Below are 22287 nucleotides of genomic sequence, written 5' to 3'. Positions count from 1 at the left end.
CGGCTCTAGCCTGACATCACATCGCTGTGTGACCTTGTGGTGCGGCTCTAGCCTGACATCACATCGCTGTGTGACCTTGTGGTGCAGCTCTAGCCTGACATCACATCGCTGTGTGACCTTGTGGTGCGGCTCTAGCCTGACATCACATTGCTGTGTGACCTTGTGGTGCGGCTCTAGCCTGACATCACATTGCTGTGTGACCTTGTGGTGCGGCTCTAGCCTGACATCACATTGCTGTGTGACCTTGTGGTGTGGCTCTAGCCTGACATCACATTGCTGTGTGACCTTGTGGTGCGGCTCTAGCCTGACATCACATCGCTGTGTCACCTTGTGGTGTGGCTCTAGCCTGACATCACATCGCTGTGTGACCTTGTGGTGCGGCTCTAGCCTGACATCACATCGCTGTGTGACCTTGTGGTGCGGCTCTAGCCTGACATCACATTGCTGTGTGACCTTGTGGTGCAGCTCTAGCCTGACATCACATTGCTGTGTGACCTTGTGGTGCGGCTCTAGCCTGACATCACATTGCTGTGTGACCTTGTGGTGCAGCTCTAGCCTGACATCACATTGCTGTGTGACCTTGTGGTGCAGCTCTAGCCTGACATCACATTGCTGTGTGACCTTGTGGTGCGGCTCTAGCCTGACATCACATTGCTGTGTGACCTTGTGGTGTGGCTCTAGCCTGACATCACATCGCTGTGTGACCTTGTGGTGTGGCTCTAGCCTGACATCACATTGCTGTGTGACCTTGTGGTGTGGCTCTAGCCTGACATCACATTGCTGTGTGACCTTGTGGTGTGGCTCTAGCCTGACATCACATTGCTGTGTGACCTTGTGGTGCGGCTCTAGCCTGACATCACGTTGCTGTGTGACCTTGTGGTGCAGCTCTAGCCTGACATCATGTTGCTGTGGGACCTTGTGGTGTGGCTCTAGCCTGACATCATGTTGCTGTGGGACCTTGTGGTGCAGCTCTAGCCTGACATCATGTTGCTGTGGGACCTTGTGGTGCAGCTCTAGCCTGACATCATGTTGCTGTGGGACCTTGTGGTGTGGCTCTCGCCTGACATCACATCGCTGTGTGACCTTGTGGTGCAGCTCTAGCCTGACATCACATTGCTGTGTGACCTTGTGGTGTGGCTCTAGCCTGACATCACATCGCTGTGTGACCTTGTGGTGCAGCTCTAGCCTGACATCACATTGCTGTGTGACCTTGTGGTGTGGCTCTAGCCTGACATCACATTGCTGTGTGACCTTGTGGTGTGGCTCTAGCCTGACATCACATTGCTGTGTGACCTTGTGGTGCAGCTCTAGCCTGACATCACATTGCTGTGTGACCTTGTGGTGCGGCTCTAGCCTGACATCACATCGCTGTGTGACCTTGTGGTGTTGCTCGGCGCCTCACTGGATTTGGAACAAAGAGGCTCAAAGAAAGAACATGTGGCCTGAGAGGAGTCTGCTTAGATCAGGCAGCCAGCGGATGAGGAGCCTCGCAGCGCCAAGTGGAGACGATGTGGACCAAAAGGTAGCACGTGTGTGTGTGTGCGCGCGCGGATGTGTGTGCGCGCATGTGTGTGTATCTCTGTTGTGATTCCAGCACAGCTGACAGACCAGCAGTTTGTTTCCTCTCAGTGACTCTTCTAGGTGCCAAGCTGTTTCCAATGTGGACAGGCAGTTTGCGAGTGGGTGTGCTGGCCAATTACCTGGGTGACCACCAGGGGCGCATCCCAAAACTTTTTCACCGATACTTCCTCTCTGTCCAGGAAGTCACTTGCGAGAGACGAGGGACGGAACGGAGCGGAGGAGAGGTGGGAGCGAGGGAAAGTAGAGGCTATTTGTGAGTTTATTTGCTACTCTATTATCATGAATTGACATCTATAACAATGTGCAGCCTTACCAAAATGTAAGTTGCTGAAGCTTAAACCCTGGCGATGACACAGAGCACGCCTGGCCTTACAAATGGACTGAGTAGACAGGCAAGAATGCACTATAAAATCCCCTCCATTGATTTTAAAAGAGAAGAGGGAGCTGGAGATCGAGTGAACTGAAGTGTATGTAGAGCCCATTGAGCCAACAGTCAAAATGAGCTTGAGATACCTCCTGCATGTAATTAATGGTCCAGAGGAGGACGTCCCCCTCTGCTGTTGACACTGGGTATTACAAATGATTTGCCCCTAATGGATGATGTGGGCAGTAGAAAAGGTTAAGGTGATGCCAAAGTGTTTGACCCTGGTCAGATCTTTGCTAAACAAAAATTGGAGTGTAGAAGACCCATGGCTATACTACAGTAAGCACCGGCCTCCAGCTTTTAAACACACCAGGATTGTGGAAAGAGCAAGATGAACAGAAGCTCATTACCTTAGGCAGGGAGGCCAGTGGGGTGGGGGTGGGACTCGGGTCGCTGTCAGCCGGGCCTGGCTGGTCCTCCTTCCGGTGGACCTCCAGGATGAGCTGAGCCAAGAAGTTTTGCTGGAAATGGGTCCGTTTGCCAAGGGCACCTGGACCGACCAGACACACAACCAGTTACCTTTAATGCATCTACCGGTACATTCCTGCGTTAAGTATTATCACTACTTAATCTTACAATAAATATCTTTAAAAGTAATGACTGCCTCCTGTGGGTTGACTTGCATCTGATGAGGTCTGCCTGCTGGCGACCAATCAGCTAGTAAACCAAGAGACCTCCTAGACGAGGTGTCTAGGTCTTGCCACAGTAGCACCTACCTGTCATGTTCGTCTCCAGTCCAGAGAACTCCTTGGCCTTCTGGATGTGTTCCTTGGCTGGCTGGTACTCATAGTAGGTCAGGCTAGCGTAGACACACTCCAGGTGGAACTGAATGGCCAGGTTTCGGTGGTCCGAGAACAGAGACTCGCATTTCAGCACTGTGAAAGGAGAGACAAGAACGGTCCTTTATGCTGAAAGGCAATCCATACGATCAGTTTTTTCCTTTTTTTGCGGGGTAGTCAATTTTATTTTATTTCTTCCAAATTACATCAAATTTCTAGGCTAGAATAATAACAGTGTAAAAGGGACCTTTAATTAAAAAGATTTTTCACTTCAAGTATGATTACTTTTGTTTGTTACTTACTTTCCTACCACTAGTAGATTATAGGTTTATTTTAAAAGCTACAGTAGCACAATTGTGATCTAAGCAGCACATGCGGCCATGGTCGGATATTTTTTATTATTATTTTTTTTTTTGCATATTCAATATCGCAGGAAATATCGCAATATACGCAACATCGCTCATATCAAATATTGGCTCAAACCTAAAGTAGAATTTTCAACAGCAAATCATGACCTCTCTTCCTCGTTTCCCTACCGATGTGATTTAGTTAACCATCATGAACAACCTGGCAAGTGCAAAACGTTCAAGAAGTTGATCTACAGCTGTAAAATGTCCCACTTCTCTACAACTTTTATTTGAAAGACGACGGGAATAAATGTCTCAAAAACAGTCACTTTGTCAAACGTATCAGTCATCTCACACCACCACCCAGAATTGGTCAGAATATAATCAACCACGAACTAAGTTGCTCGCAACGTGAACAAGCAGTAAGCGTTTCCAGGAGAAAATCAACATCTTTCTAACTCAGCAGTGAACGATGCGAGCAAAATTCTGAGAAATGGGACAAGAACATGTTATCCCCAAAAACACCATCCTTGAGAACCTCGAACTTCTGCGCAGTTCATAGCCCCGTCCCAAAGGAGCGAGACCTTGAGGTGACACATTGAGAAGACGAGCAGAGCAGGTTAGGTGGTGGGCTGGTGGCAGGGGAGGACGAGAGCAGCTGTCGTGCTTCAGCTTTGGTCTCTGGGTCTAAGCGTTCTGGCGCGCTCTCGCTCTCTTTTCATCCCATCTGATTATGAGTTGGGTCTCGTCGAGGGCCCTGTCACGGAGCGAGAGAGATGATCCCCGGCTGAACGTGGAGACGGTGTAGAATTCATGATCGCTAGTCAGACGCTCTCCTCCTCCATTCAACAGTAATGAAGCGGCCGTGGTTGAGAGCGGGGCTGATGGCGCCCACGGCGAGCGAGGAGAGAGATTTACTGCCATTGGCTCGGTGTCACCTTCACCGGCGGAGATTTCACACTAGGGGGGGGGGGGGGGGAACGAGCCTCTTGCGATATTGTGACACACACGTCTAGGGGAAGTGGGGGGAAAACACAAACACAAAATAATAAAAAGTCTTCTCCCAGAGTTGGAAAAAGTACAGATAGGATGCACCTTGACACTAGCAAAGAATATATGCAGGTTCCAGAGAGCCAAATCTTTTACTATTATTATTTTTTTGACCTTGTACTGCTACCCAGAATTAGATTTGAGACCAATTTCACAATCAACTATTACGAACAAAAAGGAAATAAAATGTTTAGCTATGTCCAACCGGTTTGCCATCTTGTATTAATAACCCTGTGCCATGTTAATCTGAACATGCATGTGGGTCAAACTGAATGTGGCCAACTTTGATAGGGTTGTAGCAACGCCTTCATGAGGCCTGCTGTCTGAGCATTGTATGGATCAATATCAATGAAGAAAGAAAATCCAACACTCATAATAATGTCCTTTTGTCTTTTTAAATGGGCAGCTACCGAGCACAAACAACAGACACATTTCAGCGACAAGCCATTGTTGCTCAAAAGCGGAAGTGACGCTTAAAATACATACTGTAGGCTATATGCATACAGATCAATTAACTATTCAATATGAAAAATACGCGATCAAAAAGTCACTGTGAAAGAGAAATCAACATACCAGCTTCCCCCACTCAGTATGGATTAATACCAGGAATACACAACCCAGCGGTACCCGCGCGGTACGGTCGGGCACGAGCCGGGTCAAAGTTGCAAGCAGCAATCGGCCCCGTTCCGCACAGGCGCGTTCTGAACGAGCACTGCACTATAGTTGAATCGATATCAACGCTCATTCTCAAGGAGCACAATGCAGAGAGGAGAAACACTCAAAGTCGGTGTCTTGTCATCTTTTATTCATATCCGTATGCCAACAATAAACTATATATATATTATATAGCACCTACACTTCCAAACCACTTCTCCAACCTCCCCACGTCTGCATGCTCTTCGCAGCATGGCCGTTGCCTCTCTCCTCACGTAGCCTCATAAAGAGGGGTTGTGTGGTCTCTTTGGCCAGCTGCTCCTCTCTGGAATATGGATTGGGGGCCGTTTGCTTGGTAGGCTGCAGAGCCCTCACACCAGTCATCCTCTGTTAGCCGCTGAACAATAGACCAAATCACCGTGACGTCACCATGTAAACAAATTTACTTCCGGGTACCACTTGGGGAAGGCGGCAGGTTTAAATGTGCGTGTTGTCATATAAATGCTGTCAAACCCTCTCGTTGTTTTCGGCCGACTACTTTCAATTTAAATGGTTAAACGGTTGGTAAACATGCTTGTCCGACGTATCTAGCCTTTCTTCTGTGTTTGTTTTATGTAGTGTTAGCATGCTAATAACGTTTGTTTGTCTGTCAAACTCGCTGTTTTTTTGCAGACTCGTTAACGTTACAGACAGAGCTACTGACGCCACGTTAATTTAGCTTCAAGTCTACTCTGGTCTGGTCCAACAGGTAAATTAGCTAGTCTGGTCTCCACTAACGTTAGTGAAAGTGTTGTTATGAATGATATTAAACAACAACACAACAGGGACGAACCATTTTTGTCTTTGTGGCACGAGCGCCACGTGCCAAAGCTCTTCAAAAGGTCGGCGATAATTAAACAAACAATGTTAAACGTCCTCTAATAATGACCCCGGCGGTCGCTCCCAACAATGAAGTCGTAAATAGGCTGTTGTTTATGTGCAGGTATGGAAATTAGTGTACTGTGTGGTGCAAAAATATTGACTAAACCAATTAATCAAACGCTATTATTCTACTGAATGTAAACAATGGCTAATGAACTGATAGCATTTTCCCAACGGCACAGTGAACGCAAGCATGAAGGGCAGAGTGCGCCCAAGTCTCTCCAAGTGGGAGTGTATATGACCCTGTCATACCAATGATGTGGCAGGCAGACCTGCTGCTGAAATAGTCCTAAAGACTGACTGACATAATAATGTAATAATGTGACCGTCATTGTTTTTGGAAATATGACTCATATACAAAGCAAACAAAAAATCACAACAAATCGTAATATTGAATCGCAATAGTTGTAGAATCGCAGTACAGAATCGTCACCCAGGTATCGTGATAGGACTGAATCGGGAGATATAAGCATATCGTCCCAGCCCTGCTACTACTAATGCAATTGAGATCAGAGAACTCCCCTGATCTTACTGCGATTATACTAGTTACGGCAACCGTCTTTTTCCTTGGATTGTCTGTTGGCGCGTTTCTGTAGGTGGCGCTCTTTTCTTTGTCACTGCTCGTGCTAAACTACCCAGGTCTTCTGATTCTGAGGCAGGCGCCGGTATCAGCAGTGCCTAATAAGAAGGCTGGCCATGATCGCCAACTGCTGCCCATCGCTGCTGCCAGCCCTGATTGGCTGATATATGTAGCGGTTATTTAAACCGGATTGGCTGATGTGTATCTGGACTTTAGCTGTTACTGAAGTCACTGGCACTGCTGCTTGACCTCAATCAACCCACACCAATCCTGGAAACACTGCTGTGGGCAGAGTAGTGGTGTGTGTATGTCTATGTGTGTGTACAAATGAGTGTGTTTGTGTGAGTGTGTACATGTGCGTGTTATGTGATTGACAGAGTGAGCCAAAACAACAACTTATGCAGCAGTGAGGATGATTGGTTGATTTTATTTTCTATGCACTGGATCTGGGAACAGCTGGTAGATATTCTACTACTGTGTGTGTGTGTGTGTGTGTGTGTGTGTGTGTGTGTGTGTGTGTGTGTGTGTATGTGTGTGTGTGTGTGTGTCACAGCAGTGATGCTGATCTTATGAAGGCTATCCTTGAAGAGAGGGGAAGGGCTGACTTAGTGGTGACATAAAAGACAGGAGATAATATTCCCCCATTTAAGCCTTGCCCTCCGCCCCCTTTCCCTCAGGCAAGGCGGAGCCCCGCTGCCTCTTATTTGCCAGGGAATAAAAGCAGATTTCAGCTAAGCCAATTGGTGGAGGGGGCGGGGGGCACTGACAGGGTTGACAGAGGCATCAATGACACCACATAACAACAAAGTAGCAGTCTGTGGCTGTAATGACACTACATAACAACAAAGTAGCAGTCTGTGCCTGTAATGACACTACATAACAACAAAGTAGCAGTCTGTGGCTGTAATGACACTACATAACAACAAAGTAGCAGTCTGTGTCTGTAAAGAGCACTTTTTGATCCTACGTTCAGACAAAACACAGCTAAAAGAAAAACAAAGCTAAATAGGTTTTTTTCCCCTTGGTGGCTAGAGTCAAAGCAACAATTTGCTCTAGGCTCTTTCACACCGGCCTTGAAAGCCGAAAAATGCACGGAAAATAGGATTAGCGCCTCCGATGTGAAAGTCGTGAATGTGCTTTGGTGGACAATTGTTTTACGCCTTTTGTCCCGCGACGGGAGGTAGTAACAGCGCCGGGTTACCTGGCAACCCGCCTCCACTTGAAAGGTTGTCGCAGCGAGCCGGAAAAGGTGCGAATGGTCTGCTCATTCATAAAAAAATTACAGGGGAAATCACCTCATGTAGCCTATCAAGAAAGTGCACGAGTGAAAGTAAAAAAAGTAGCCTATACAATCATGACTGCAGGGACGCCAGGAGGAATGCTCCGTGCGGTTAGGCTTTATGCTCAAACGATGTTGACATTAGTAGGAAGGCTACAATTAACGGATATAATAATAAGCTTCAGAGGGCTATAGCTGTCTGTGGCGAGTTGGTCTGAGGTTATTCCCTCTCAAAATCAGCTCTGTGCATTCCCTTACAAAAACTACTAACGGTAAGTAGTCATGTGCATTTATAGCCTATACTATTCCCCCCGACGAACGTTATGCAGACTGCAGCTGTTTGATATGCGGGCGGTCGTGTATCGTTCCAATTTTAGTAGGACACCATATCGATCTGCCCGCCCACCATGCGAGTGCACCTATCCTCCCTGCTCAGCGGACTAGGAGGGAAGTCTTGTTGAATGAATTCGTTCATCATACAGTAGCCTAGGCTACACTAACCTATGAAAATATTAATTTGGGCTAGGAGGAGCAGGGAATCCCTCCGCTCGCCTTTCAATCCGGGATCAGGGGATTTCACCTGAAAGTACACGCAGCACGGTAATGTGGCCGTGCTGCTTGGCTCTGTGTGAAAGCAATTTCTGTGGCGAGGCGGCTGGCTTTATGGGACTCCTAAACGGCAATTTTTGCGCGATCTGTGTATGAAAGAGCCTTCTCTCTTCACATAGCCTCAGCAGGGGGGGCTGATAAAGTCTTGTTGAAGAGGCGGATGGCAGTTGGGAAGAAACTGTCGCTGTGATGCCGGCAGACCTCAGGAACGCTTTCGCAGATGGACGTACAACCTGAAAACATCACGTCACCGAGGGAGGCATAGAGACTGCTACCTGACGAACGCCAACAGAAGCAGATCAGGGGGGAAAAGGAGGCTTCATACTAAAATATGAGCCAATATGCTTATCAAACAGAGGGAATTAGAAATAAAGGCCCGTCTCTAATACAAGCCTCTAATAGCTTCCAATAAAGGCCTACTACCCTCTGCAGTTGAGGTAAATAAAGGGCCAATATATTAGAGGAAATACGGTAATCAAAGTGAATGAGGTAAAGTGAGGCAGGCAGAACAGTGAGGCCTCTCCAGACTACAGATATGGATCTGGGCTGTTGGTCTCCTATGGTGTGATTAAGCAAGGTAGCTGGCACAGGTAGGAGCCAACTTTCTTTCTGAGCGATGGAGTGGGAAGGGAGGGAGGGAGGGAGGGAGGGACTCTCACCCGCCTGACATTCCGCTTCTCCGCTCGCCTAATTACCGCCCGCCCTCCCTCCGGCCCGGAGCGCGAATGAGCCTGCCCGTCAGAATGAGCCGGTGGCAGCAGAGGGTACTGCCCCCCTCACCGTTTGCCGTCAGGAGCGCCAGACAGAAATGCCGAGGTGCCAGCCGAGGTGCCGTGTTCCCGTACAAATTGTGTCGCGCCGAGGACACGGACTTACACACCGAGGAGCTCACACTCTCCCAGGCAGGCAGGCAGGCAGGCATACAAGTGAAAGATGTGTGTGTGGGAGAGAGTGGAGGGGGGGAGAGAACACGAGGAGGCAGGGAGAGAGACTTGTAGACGCAGACGCATATACACACTCGCATACACGTACACATCTCCTATCTCCTGTGTAGAATCTAGTCTCAGCGATGGATTTCAAGCCAACAGTGGTAGACATGGTTAGAGCCTAGCTGCCCAGGAATAACCACGCAGTGTGCAGGGGGTTTGGAATATGCGTCTCTAGTGTGATATATGACATAATGCATGTATGGAATTGCTACATCCATCCCCACATGTCCTTCGCAAACCTTCCCCTTGTCCCACCAAATACAACCCTTTTTCGCCCGTCTCTGTACCCCTTCAAAATCAACAGCCTTCCATCTCTCCATTTCCACACATCCGTCTTGTTCTCTCCAGCTCAGTTTCAGGCTTTCTTCCTGGTTCCTGCGATCGTCCCCCTCTCGCAGTTTTCCTGCCACCCATCGTCCATCATCACCTTCCCGGGTACTTTCAAGTATTCCTCGTGCGTGGCGTTCAGAGGCGGAGATGAATCCGTGTTACGTGGCACCTCACAACCCTCTGAAGCACGAGCGCCGCAAATATCACATCGCCTTCAAAAAAAGTAGAAACGTTTCCCTTCGTTGTCTGCGTCTTGTCACTGAAAAGCCACTTCCAGTCGACGCCGAGCAGAACGGCAGGCCTGTTTCTATGAAAAGTCACTCGGAGCATTTCGGCTGCAAGCACCGTCTTAAGAGTACATGATTGCCTACATAGACAACAATAAATCTAATTCAGTGATATCCAAAATGGCCACCTGAGGGCCATAGAAAAATCACTAATGCATTCATTGGAGATGATGCATTTATTTAAAGGTCCCATTCCGTGCAAAAGCTGTTTTTACTTGTAAATGCATATATACTGCTGTCAGCCCTCCCTGTAATGAGTGGTCACAAGCTCAGAACTGCCACAGTTGGATTTGTCCCTATCCAGCTTCCCCCTGCAGTCTCCTCCAAGCCACACCCCCAAACGCTTCGTTTGCCCAGAGGGGTATTGGGACGTCACGAGCTTCCTCACGCATACTGCGCGGGTCTCTCTCACACAAGCTACCTGCACCATTTTGTCTATAGCCACAAAATTAACACTTCTAGCTGGAGCGACGCCAACTGTACGTGATCCAGCAACTGCGGAGGTGCATTCGGTAAGTCTAGGCATTTTGAGATGTCCTCTTTAGCGTAGCAACGTTAAGTTAGCGATAGCGTTAGTTGTGGACACAACCTAGCGTGCTGGTCCACAGACGCTAATCTGATTGGCCGCTGGGAGCCTGGGGCGGGCTCTCCCTCAGCGGCCAATGGGAACTGTTAGTTCTGAATATATTATAGAAACAGACCATTCTTGGGACGCAACGAGATGAGGAAGTGACAACTCCGTCACAACAAACGGGGTTGCTATATTTTCGACAAATTAATCCAGAATCATGTTTTATGGACCAGAGACACACGTTTTTAAGAGGTTACAGCTGCACGAATTGGGACCTTTAAGGAATTCATTGTTCTTGTTGATTACTGGAACTTGCACATTACATCGAAATTATTTCCCATTTCTGTATTACCTACAAAAACAAGGGACAGCTAATATGGGAAGTAACATGGCTTCTTCTTGTGCAAATGAATTTGTGCGTAGATTGGAGGAAAGACCTATCTGTAGAAATTCTAAATTTAAACGTTTGTGTTTGAATCACTGATGATATCTTTGTCTTTTGGACAGGTGCTAAAGATGTACTTCATGAGTTTATTGATGAAGTATGAAATAAATAATAGCATTTAAATCATGTTGCAGCCAGATATTTATTTTTTGAAGAATTGACCAATATTTTTGACATGTCAGTCATTTTCCATCCATGCCTAAGAGGACGAATGCGAGGTGACATAATAAGTCATGCCCTCTTCCGATTTAGGCATACAAACCGAGGGATTTTAATCCGCCATTCTTTTCTCCATAGACGTTCCGTAAAATGCTTGTAAAAAATAGTTTTACAAACCAAGCGAGATAGCGACTCAGGTATATTTACAATCACGATAGAATCACCTTAGAACATGTCACTCGGACCAAAACCTTTAAAAGAATTGCAGATAAAACTTTTGGTTTTTAAGTTTTGGTCAGAGTGAAATGCTCTATGGTCTCTCGTGATTCTAAACATAGCTGAATCGCTTGGTTTGACCGAGCAAAAATATTTTTTATAAGCATTGCATTTTACATAATGTCTATGTAAAAAGAAAATGGCGGATGAAATCCCTTGGTTTGTATGCCTAAACTGGAAGAGGGCGTGACGTGGGCTCTCGATAATGTCGGCACACATTTTAGATCTCCATTCTATTTGAAATATCAAATATATATATAGACAGAAAACATTTCCAATGCATGGCACCGCATATAGCAGGGGTGGGCAATTATTTTTCATGGGGGGCCACATGAGAAACCCAGATTGTTGCCGGGGGCCGAACAAATATTGTCATGCCGTAACCCATGGATGGGTAACTTTGATGAGAGAGAGGGCCACAAAAAATGTCCTTGCTACCAGGTTTTGCTGAGGGCCGAACGGCGCCAGCGTGAAAAATTTGGTGCATTTGAAGCCACGTTTAGAGGAATAACTCATTTTAAATTAACAGTTGTGATGTCATTATTCAGTCTTAACCACCAATATTTCATCCTTTTCTCATTCACTCCTATGTCACCACCTGCTCTCAGGGCTTGAAATTAACTTTTTTGACCACCTGCCAATATGGCTGCTAGATATTAAAGTTACCAGCCAATTAGAATTTCCACTAGCCCAAAATGTTTTTCTTGAAATAAATCAGAATATGAGTGTGTTAATTTAAGCATAAGTATCAGTAAGTGGCCCGGGATGATCAAAGCCTGTGTTGAGGGTCACACGAACAAAAATGCAGTCTTGAAGCTAAATAAATCCAAAACCTATGAGTTAATTATTTAAATTTCTAATTCAATGTAGCTTTTTAGTCATAAAGATTATTGAAAGATATTCCATATTCCAGACTGAAATGCTATAACAGAAGTGGAGTATTGGCCAGAATGACATGAACATTTGGACACTTATTCAGCGGGTATCTTGCATGTTGCGTTCAGGTGCACTGTGTAAAAAAAAAAAAAAAAAAAAAAAAAAAAAAAAAATTGCAATTCCATCGCGGGCCACACAGGTGGTGCGATGCGGCCCGCGGGCCGTAGTTTGCCCATGTATGGCATATAGCATCGCCTTGGCTCGACTCTCTTTTGGTAGTACCTGTTGGTTTTCCACCCCAAATAGTACGCCCCAATGTGCCCACCCGCACAACTGGTCGTCATAGCGACGCCGCATGAAAATGCCGTGCTGTGAAACTGTGCTGTGTAAATCAATAGTCACAGCAAGGAGAGATGCCTTTTATACCCACCCTGCTTGTCCATACAGCCCCTACAAGGTAACTGGTTATGAAATGCTGACGCCTCTACATGTAGCCTCTACATGTAATGTATAATGTAATGAAATGACCTACATCAGCAATTAAGACCATCACAGTGTTTCCCCCTAGAAAAAAAATGTCAGGCCTGGAGGGATTATCGAAACGTACCGCGACCGCAACGGTGGGGGCCTCCTCGCTGGTGACGCTAAACTCTTAGCTAACCTGTTCGCATCTATGTTGGCAATGGCATCCCAAGTATCATCATGCTATTATGGCATGCGATGCAAACAGTTGTATTATGGGATGTGCGTTTCCCAGGCAACGACACACGTTGACACGTTTTGGAACAGTGCCGCACGCTGGGGGGGAGCAGAATTATAAAAAAAAAAGAAAAAAGGCCTGGCGGGCCCGCCAGGCCTGTAGAACGGTAGGGGAAACACTGGAGAAGATTGGCGAGACGGTACCGCCGGTGGAAATGCGGCATTATAGCGAATAGGACTTCTCAATAGTAGTGAAGTCCTGTGGATTTCAGTGAACTCCTCAGGGGGAGTCAGAAGCAGAGCACTTGCCTCACATTTAGCTATCGGTGCTGCTGTTGGAAGATAACATCAATCAATAGATGATAAGCCCCACCAACGAGGTTTACGACTGAGTGACCGGCCTTCTCATGTACTCATCATCTCAAAAGTTCAGACAGACTCCAAACTGCTTTTAAATCCATGTTCTCATTCTTAAACTACTCCAGTGACATTAGAAGCGAGGACTTATTCAAGGTTAATGCATTTGTATTGTAGTGTTTGACGAATAAATAAAGTCTCTAGTGTCACGCTGACAGGATAATATGGTAGACAGATGCACACTGAGCCGGGTAAAAGCTAAGCTGAACATCAGAGCCATTTTCAAAAGCAGTCTAACAACGTGCGAAAGAAAGAAAGCTACGTTCAAGAGCCAATGAAGATGGACGAGGAGCCGAAGGAGTTCAGAAGGAGGGGAAATTGCTATTACTGCCGCGGCAGCCTGGCAGGTGAACACACAGGAACGCACAGCAAAAGGACGTTTTGCTTCTCAAAGAAGGAAATGTTTCGATGGCGACGGGAAAAAAAAGTATGAGAAAACATCAACATAACATCCTTATTATAATGAAATAAAGCATAAACATTAATACTGCACTCTTTAATTCTGATGGCAAACGTTCCAAATCTGACTAAGCTGAATACGTGAGAGAGGAGGAGAGAAGAATACTGAACGAGCGGTTAATTAACACGTTGACTGCCACTGACGTATATATACGTCAAAAAAAATCCAGCGGTTCACTGCCATTGACGTATTAATACGTCGATTTTTTTTTTTTGACGGTGCTACGTGGATCAATGCCCCCCGCGTCTCCTATGGAGATATTGGAAGTATTGAATGTGTATAATCTATTTTACCGACCAGCTAGGTGGCGACGGTGCCCTCCCGACAGAGAGAAAGTCAACCAAAAGCAGCCGCCTCCCGCGGCTGCTTCCTCCATTCTCAAGGAAATGGCTTGCCGATTTTACAGTCATCAGTCACCAGACTCGCCGCTCTCGGGCCGCGCCAGCAGCAGCACACGGGGGATTGCAAATTTGCATAAGCCTAGAGTGGCACGGGGCTTCATCGGGGCTCTCAAACCCAAGAGACGAGTGAGACCTATCCACACTCGCTGCCAGGGAGGGAGGCTGCTCAAACTCGCTGCCAGGGAGGGAGGCTGCTCGAACTCGCTGCAGCAGCAGCAGCAGCAGACCACTCGCTTGTGACAAACGCAGGCTGAAAGCCACTAGACACGCCCACGGAGGGAGGAGTTGAAGGAGAGGGCGTTCGGAACTATATTGTTTGGATGTCTGATCTCTCACTGATGCCAAAAATAAATGGTTAAAGTGACTGTTCTGCCTGTTTGATTGAATTTCACAAAACTGCGATTATCTCAGCTTTCACTCTCAGACAGCTGAAACCATGCTGTACTCAACGGCTAATATCTACATAACTACTAACTCTACAAACTAACTCTTTTAGACAGAGAAAGCACACATTCTATTAGTACTTTTCTGAACTTTGTGTTCACAAACTCCAAGCAGAAAAGAATCCTCGGCTCTTTTAAAATGAGCCAGAATCCTCAAAAAACGAAGCTACCTACAGCAAAAAAAAAAACGGCTGGCAGTCAATGTGTTAAACGGAGCGTAGATGCTGATTGGTGGGGAAAGGCAGAGCGTTGATGCTGATTGGTGGGGAAAGGCAGAGCGTAGATGCTGATTGGTGGGGAAAGGCAGAGCGTAGATGCTGATTGGTGGGGAAAGGCGTAGATGCTGATTGGTGGGGAAAGGTGTAGATGCTGATTGGTGGGGAAAGGCGTAGATGCTGATTGGTGGGGAAAGGCGTAGATGCTGATTGGTGGGGAAAGGCAGAGTGTAGATGCTGATTGGTGGGGAAAGGCGTAGATGCTGATTGGTGGGGAAAGGCAGAGTGTAGATGCTGATTGGTGGGGAAAGGCAGAGTGTAGATGCTGATTGGTGGGGAAATGCAGAACAGCAGAGTCATGGAAAAAAGCAGACGTCTGTTAAGGTTAGGGACACCTGGACGAGCAGGAAGTTCAACTCTCCTCAGGTGGTCGGCCCATCTGTCGCCCTGCTGTCACAACACCTTAGCTCATCTTTCCTTAAATGGGATATGGAATTGTACACCTGAACCATGTTCTGATATAGGAACGCTTCAGCTCCCCCACAGAGGGAGGTCGTGCTTCTCAGAACAGGAGGACGCAACGTGTCTTCATCAGGGTCAAAACATGACCCTGATGAAGACGCGTTGCGTCGAAACGTTGGTGCACTTAGCCTATTAAAGAAACCTTCTCACCAGTGACCTGTGTGCTCCAGATTCTTCCTTTGTTGTAGTAGATTTAATTCATTTTTCAACTTCCAAGGACATGAGGCGCTCATCAGTTTAAGGATAATTCCAGCCTTGACTCTATGGCTTTGTTCAGACCGCAGGCAAATCCGATTTCTTCAGGACTGGCTCACCTGGTAGAACACGTACCACAAAGGCTTACTCCTTCACGCAGCCGACCCGGGTTCGAATCCGACCCGCGGTCCTTTGCCACATGTCATCCTCTCCCTCTCTCTGCCGACGGTCCTATCTAATAAAGGCAAAACGCCCCCCAAACATCTAAAAGTATTCAGGCACCCGGTGCACAGACGGTTCAAACTTTAGTCCCGCACAAAAAGGCGCCGATTAGCTCGACTGCCTGAATCCTAAACCCAGAAGCTAAAGAGCCTTTTTCCCGGCCGACATTTTGTGTCTAAAAGGCAGGGTAAACACAGGTGCAATCAACTCACTAATTAGGGCCCCGGCACTCCAGTACCTAAATGGACTGGAAGTTGGAAACCCTAATTAATGTTTTGGTGCACCTGTGTTACTTCCTGCCTTTTTGACACAAAATGGCTGCTGTGAAAAAGGCCTATTGGAAACCGTCCGTTTGCAAAAGTGAAGACCGGATGAAACGACAAATATGTCCTCACTGCAAAGTTCTAAAACTCAAACTGGTTCCCAAAAGGATAGAGGTACAAGAAAAAAATGCACGCACGCACGCACACACACACACACACACACACACACACACACACACACACACACACACACACACACACACACACGGCTGACAGGGGCAGGCTCTGTGTTCTCAGTGCTCAGTGTATCACACGGCTCATCATCACCTGTCAGCCAGAAGCACAGTTCAGCCCTCTTCAAAACACCACACTTCAGACACGGCAGCTGCATCGTTTCCCAGCTACACACACACACACACACGCGTGCACACACACAGACGCACGCGCACACACACACACACACACACAGACGCACGCGCGCACACACACACACACACGCACACACACTTCTTCACAGTGCAATTCCATATACTGATCCTCAACTAGGTCATCTAACGGTTATGAATGCAGAGATGGTGAGACGAGCGCCCCAGTGAGACAAGCGACCTTCTGACCGTGAAAGTTGATCAAGTTCAATACTGAATTCTGAAGTATTAAAAGTTGGCTTATTGTGACAGCTGCTTCAATCAACTAGCATTCTACAGCATACTGTACACGTCTAGCTTCAATCAACTAGCATTCTACAGCATACTGTACACGTCTAGTTTCAATCAACTAGCATTCTACAGCATACTGTACACGTCCAGCTTCAATCAACTAGCATTCTACAGCATACTAGGGATGGGCATTTCTAGCAAAAACACTATTCGAAATTCGCTGGCCAAAGTCGACTTTTAATCGAAATTCGAAAATAAAAATAAAAATGTAAAAAAAATTAAAAATGTAATTTTTTTTTTTTTTTTTTTGTGAAATGTTGCATTGTCTCCCCTGATTCTAAGTCTACGGCTTTATTAATTAATATAAAAAGCTTCTGCTGTGGATTTTTAGCTCAAACAAGCATTGCACCACTGAAGTGTCATGTCATGTTACATGGCATTGACATTTTCGAAAATAAAAAACAGTTTTGACAATCATGAGTGGTTCATTAAATATTTAGTAGGCTCAGGTCTGAGTGCCAAAGGGGTGCCAAAGTCACCCCCTCTCCCTCTTCATGGGATTTCATCCGCCATTCATTTTTCCATAAACCTTGCTTAAAATGCTTATAAAAATTGTTTTACTTGCTCAAACCAAGCGATTCGACTATACTTAATAATCAGGGGAGACAATGCAACATTTCACTAAAAAATTTTTTTTTCGAATTTCGAATTTCAATAATAAAAGTCGACCTTGATAATAACAACGATTATTCGAAAATTCGAAATTCGATGCCCATCCCTACAGCATACTGTACACGTCTAGCTTCAATCAACTAGCATTCTACAGCATACTGTACACATCTAGCTTCAATCAACTAGCATTCTACAGCATACTGAACACGTCCAGCTTCAATCAACTAGCATTCTACAGCATACTGAACACGTCCAGCTTCAATCAACTAGCATTCTACAGCATACTGTACACGTCCAGCTTGAATCAACTAGCATTCTACAGCATACTGTACACGTCTAGCTTCTCACTCAACCCTGATAGGGCTTCCACAGGTGACTGTCCATCCATTCAATTTCACAATACATTTTTGTATTGTGCGTTTGGACGCACTTCAATAAACACATTCTGTATTGACACATTTTCAGTGGCAGATGTTCATTTGGAAGGAATGCAAGAATAATGGCCAAGTGCAACATGGCAAGTGGATGAGTTATTTCCCTAACGAAGCACACAGAGTAACGATTTTGTGTCATTATGTCTTTAAATGTTCCTGACCAAAGCAAAGATGGGCTTGGAAAAGGCTCTGGAAGAGCATTTGGAGCAGCATGGGCCAGTAAAGGCATCTTTCATCACAGGTCTGACAGACTGACAGCTCTGAGGCTGCTGAGTCAAATACTGCTGGCATCACAGAGGAACATCCATCATATCGCTGGTGGACAACACACACACACACACACACACACACACACACACACACACACACACACACACACACACACACACACACACACACAGAGACACAGAGACAGACAGACAGACACAGACACAGACACACACACACACACACACACACAGGCCAATGGGAGAGCTTTAAAGGATGGCTTTACCGCTAATCAACCCACTTTGTATCATTAAGAATCTTGGTAATATAAGCACATGGGCAGTGTTTACCTTCTCTCTGTTTTTTCCTCATGGAGATCTCCCATTTCCTCCTCTGGCAAAGTGCTCCATTGTGACGTGTTGTACGTCACAACGGGGCTGCGGACGTTCTGCTCGAGACGTGGAATCTGCTCCTGTTGTTGTTTATTTTTTATTTTGTAAGTATGCGAATCGATAGCCTTAACGAGCCTTAATGACTTGCAGCTGGCGGCGGGGGCGGAGTTTCTGCAGGCAGCAGCGGGGAGCATTTTTCTCCATGAGGAAAACACAGAGAGAAGGTAAACACTGCCCATGTGCTTTATAGTACAGAGATTATTAATGATACAAAGTGGATTATCGGTAAAACCATCCTTTCATACTATAGAGGCACAATATCAGCCCAGTATGAGCAAATCCTCATTCATAAGTCTAATTCATATCAGACATTAGCAGTGACAAAGTCATCTTGATGCTGTGGTTCCCAAACTTTTTTTTATGATATAGGAACATTATCACCCCAACCCCCCCCCCCCCCCCCATGCATGTGCATGTGTGTCCACAGACCTTTCTCCATGCTGCTTTGCGCCAAGCTGAGGAGCTGTGGAGAGCGCGCCTCCAAGATCTGCTGGTGCAGGTTGACGTAGCGCAGGGTCCACCAGGGCAGCAGCTACACAGACACACAAAGAAATGAAGGGAATAAGTGAGGATTTGTTGCGAGCGTAAAAATGCAAATGACAAAACTATTCAGTCCGTAAACTGAAGGGAAACAGGAATAGTGAGTAAAGCCTGGGATCCCCCCCTGTGGCCCTGATGTCAAAAATGTGACGGCTTCTCCGAGACCTTCCATAATTGAGCGCGAGCGCTTCCACGACTTCGTGTTGTTTTGCGTGTCGACGGGGCTGAACACCACCGGTTTGCAGTGCAGCTGAAAACTAGCATCTAATGCGATGATGACTGTGTGGAAATGCAGTACGCTGGAAGACGCATCCTGCTATGTTGCTGTAAAATGATATTCCCCGACTGCAGCAGAGAAAATATCAAGTTCACATAAAACTCCCGTGACCGGTGCGAGCAAAACAGTAAGAGCGCGTTGTTAAAGAGTACGAGCGTTATACGCCACGTCCCTCGAGGTCCGAGAGTAACACGTCCACATGTGTCGGTACAGTTGGGCCTAAGTAAATAACAGGCTGCTCTTGAGGCGCCTATAGCACCGATAAAACACCAACTCCCACAAGCAAGCTGGAACTAAAGTGCTGACCAAGCCTTCAAAATAGCCGGCTCCTTCGCTTTTTCAGATCCGCCCCCCCCCTCTCCTCCCCTCCCCCTGTACTCGTACAGCATTGGAGAGCGCGGCGGTGGTGAACCATGTAAAAAGCCTATTTGCATGTCAGGAAGGATATCTCCCGCCTCATTTCCAATGCAAGACGACCCGCTCTCCGCTCCGCTGCGTGGTCACATGGAGCTCTAATTGTCCGTCTCGCAGACTCTAAATCCTCCAGCACGCGCACACGGCGCACACACTAGGGATGTTCATCAGTTATCGAAAATCGATAATTGATCGTTAAGGAATGGAATCGATCATGTGGAATTTTTTTCGATTATTGTTATTATTAATTTTTTTTTTTTTTTTTTTTCCGGACTAGGTTTGGGTGGAATTCGTTCCTCCTCGCCCCACTCCATTGCACAACTGACTAACATAAGGTGGAGCTTCATATAGTCTCTAGTTTTCTGGCTGGGCACAGGCCTTGGTGCCAACAAAACTGTTTTAAACATGGGGAATTCACACCGGCATGCGCCGGGGACAGCAGAGTGTTGGAGAGAAGACACATTGAAATAAAGAGTTCATTGAGGAGAACACGTTGTCTTTTGTATTTTCTGCCATAGGCATTCATTTTGTAAAAACAAATAAAAAATAAAATATTAAAAAAATATTATTATTAACTCATTGAGTCTACTAACGTAGAGTGCCAATGACGACGATTGTCGTCAATTGCGTTTTTTGACGGTGGGACGTGGATCAATGCCTAATACATCTCCTGTAAAATTTTGGGGCATGTTGAATGTGTATAACCTATTTTACCGACCCATTAGGTGGCGACAGTGCTCTCCAGATTAGAGAAAGTTGAGTAAAAACAGCAGAAAAAGCCGTGATGAAACCATTCTCATGAGAATGGCTTGGCTTTTCGCTGTCGCGCTGGGAGCCGGCGCACAACGGTGGGGGGCTCCGAAAATAGACTCTGGGTGCAGCACACTTTGAAACGCGCAGCAGAAAGCCCAGAAAGCCCAGAATCGGACGCAGCTTCATCCCAGCTCACAACCGAAACCCCAGAAACGAGCGAGCCCGATCCAGACTCCCCCGACGAGCGGCGGCCATCCGAACGTGGATCCGCAAGCAGCAGAGACTCGCCTGACAAGCAGCAGAGCGAGCAAAGCCACCAGAGACACACCCACGGAGGAGGAGTTTGCAGTTTCAGAGTCAGTGATTTGCTTGAAATTTCACAAAAGGCTCAATATCTCAGCTTCTAGATGGAAACGCATGTTTTTGCTGTTTTTGACCTATCTTCTCCGGCTGATAACTAAAGAACGGAAAATGATATCAATAAACTGTTTTTTGCTGCTGATACAATAGAGTCTCATCGTTCTTTGTGCGTGTTCGGTGTTTACATAGTAATATCACACAATATTCTGTGGGCCTCGAGAAATCACTGAAAACGCTCTGAAACTCTGGCACTGGGAGCGTCCGTTCTCCAAAAGTGGCTGGCACTCAATGAGTTAATATGATCGATAATCGACAATTGATCGTTAATTTTCCCCGATTTTCGATTATGGAAATTTTTCAAAATGAACATCCCTAGCACACACACACACACACTCTCTGGTAAGAGCGCGTGCGCACACGTATTGGTCATGTCGGCGCACACACACCTGTCTCATCAGAGGTACTGTATGCAGAGGAGACGAGCGGTGCTTCCCTCTCTCCCCCCACGTTTACGGTGCTGCGATGGGGGGAGCGTAAGTGTAATCCAGATAAACAGAGCGTATAGGATGGGTGGGTGGATGGAGGGGAAACTTGATGTGGTCGGAGCGAGCGCTGGTGGTTAGTGGCAGCGGACAGCGTGTCCTTGAGCTAGTCGGCCCTCAACTCCCCAATGAGTGGGAAAAACGGTGCTGGTAATTAATTCCCCTATAGCTCATTAGCATTTAAAAGGCTATGGAATGGCAGGGTGCTGAGGTCCCTGGCAGGGTGCTGAGGTCCCTGGCGGAGGAGACTGAATCTTTATACTCGCCGTCTTTCAAGAGAAGGTCCGTTTTAGCTGGAAAGCTGAAATTCAAACGGACATGCTAGTGTGTGAGTGTGGGTCAACGATTAAAACTCAATACGGAAATGGGGCCGATAGTATGAATCAGATCTGGTCCAGTCAGTGTTGCAAACAAATCATCTTGATGGATATGATCCACTTTTGATTGATGATTACGTATTCGATGTAGAATTGATCAATACAGTAGTTGTTAATGGGAGTTATGAATGCAACACCAGCGATTGTCTGACCAGTGAGAATTTGTTCGGACGAGAGCATTATCGACCGACCAATCGACCGTCCGACCGGCCTCGTTCAAAAAACACAATATCAGTCAAAACCTCCTCAACACATTCAGACACGCTCACAGGCCTAACAGACGTACACATCTGTAGCCTTCTCTCGACTATACATTTGTATACCCCAGGCTGTCTCTACAGTGTGTAGTTGCATCATTCACCATTAGGCCAATGAAACATTAATGCGTTGGGGGGGGGGACCTGTATATGTACACCTGCCCCCTGCAGGAATACTGATGTACACTGCTTATTGTGTATGCTTTTGTTATCCATCAACCGACCCATTCATCTTCCCGTTTGCATTCCACTCAGGAAAACCGGTATACTATTCATTTATCAACATGCCAATCTGAGCACGGCGAGGCAGGCAGAGAGGCAGGGAGGAGGAGGCAGGCAGAGAGGCAGGAAG

The 22287-nt window shown here is 46.6% G+C and overlaps 1 protein-coding gene across 1 annotated transcript in view; it reads right to left on the bottom strand.

Annotated features, from left to right (window-relative positions):
• Positions 1-22287, bottom strand: part of ttc27 (tetratricopeptide repeat domain 27) — a 161702-nt gene that overhangs the window by 118606 nt on the left and 20809 nt on the right. Inside the window, exons 5-7 of the mRNA XM_083650706.1 lie at positions 18845-18947; positions 2722-2880; positions 2356-2495 (exon numbers count right to left, since the gene is read on the bottom strand). Coding sequence (XP_083506832.1) covers positions 2356-2495; positions 2722-2880; positions 18845-18947 — 402 coding nt within the window. The remainder of the gene's footprint in view (positions 1-2355; positions 2496-2721; positions 2881-18844; positions 18948-22287) is intronic.

Source organism: Poromitra crassiceps, assembly GCF_964638095.1.
Source record: "Poromitra crassiceps genome assembly, chromosome: 14".
Taxonomy (NCBI): Eukaryota; Metazoa; Chordata; class Actinopteri; order Beryciformes; family Melamphaidae; genus Poromitra; species Poromitra crassiceps.
This window is presented reverse-complemented; position numbering and strand designations above follow the sequence as displayed.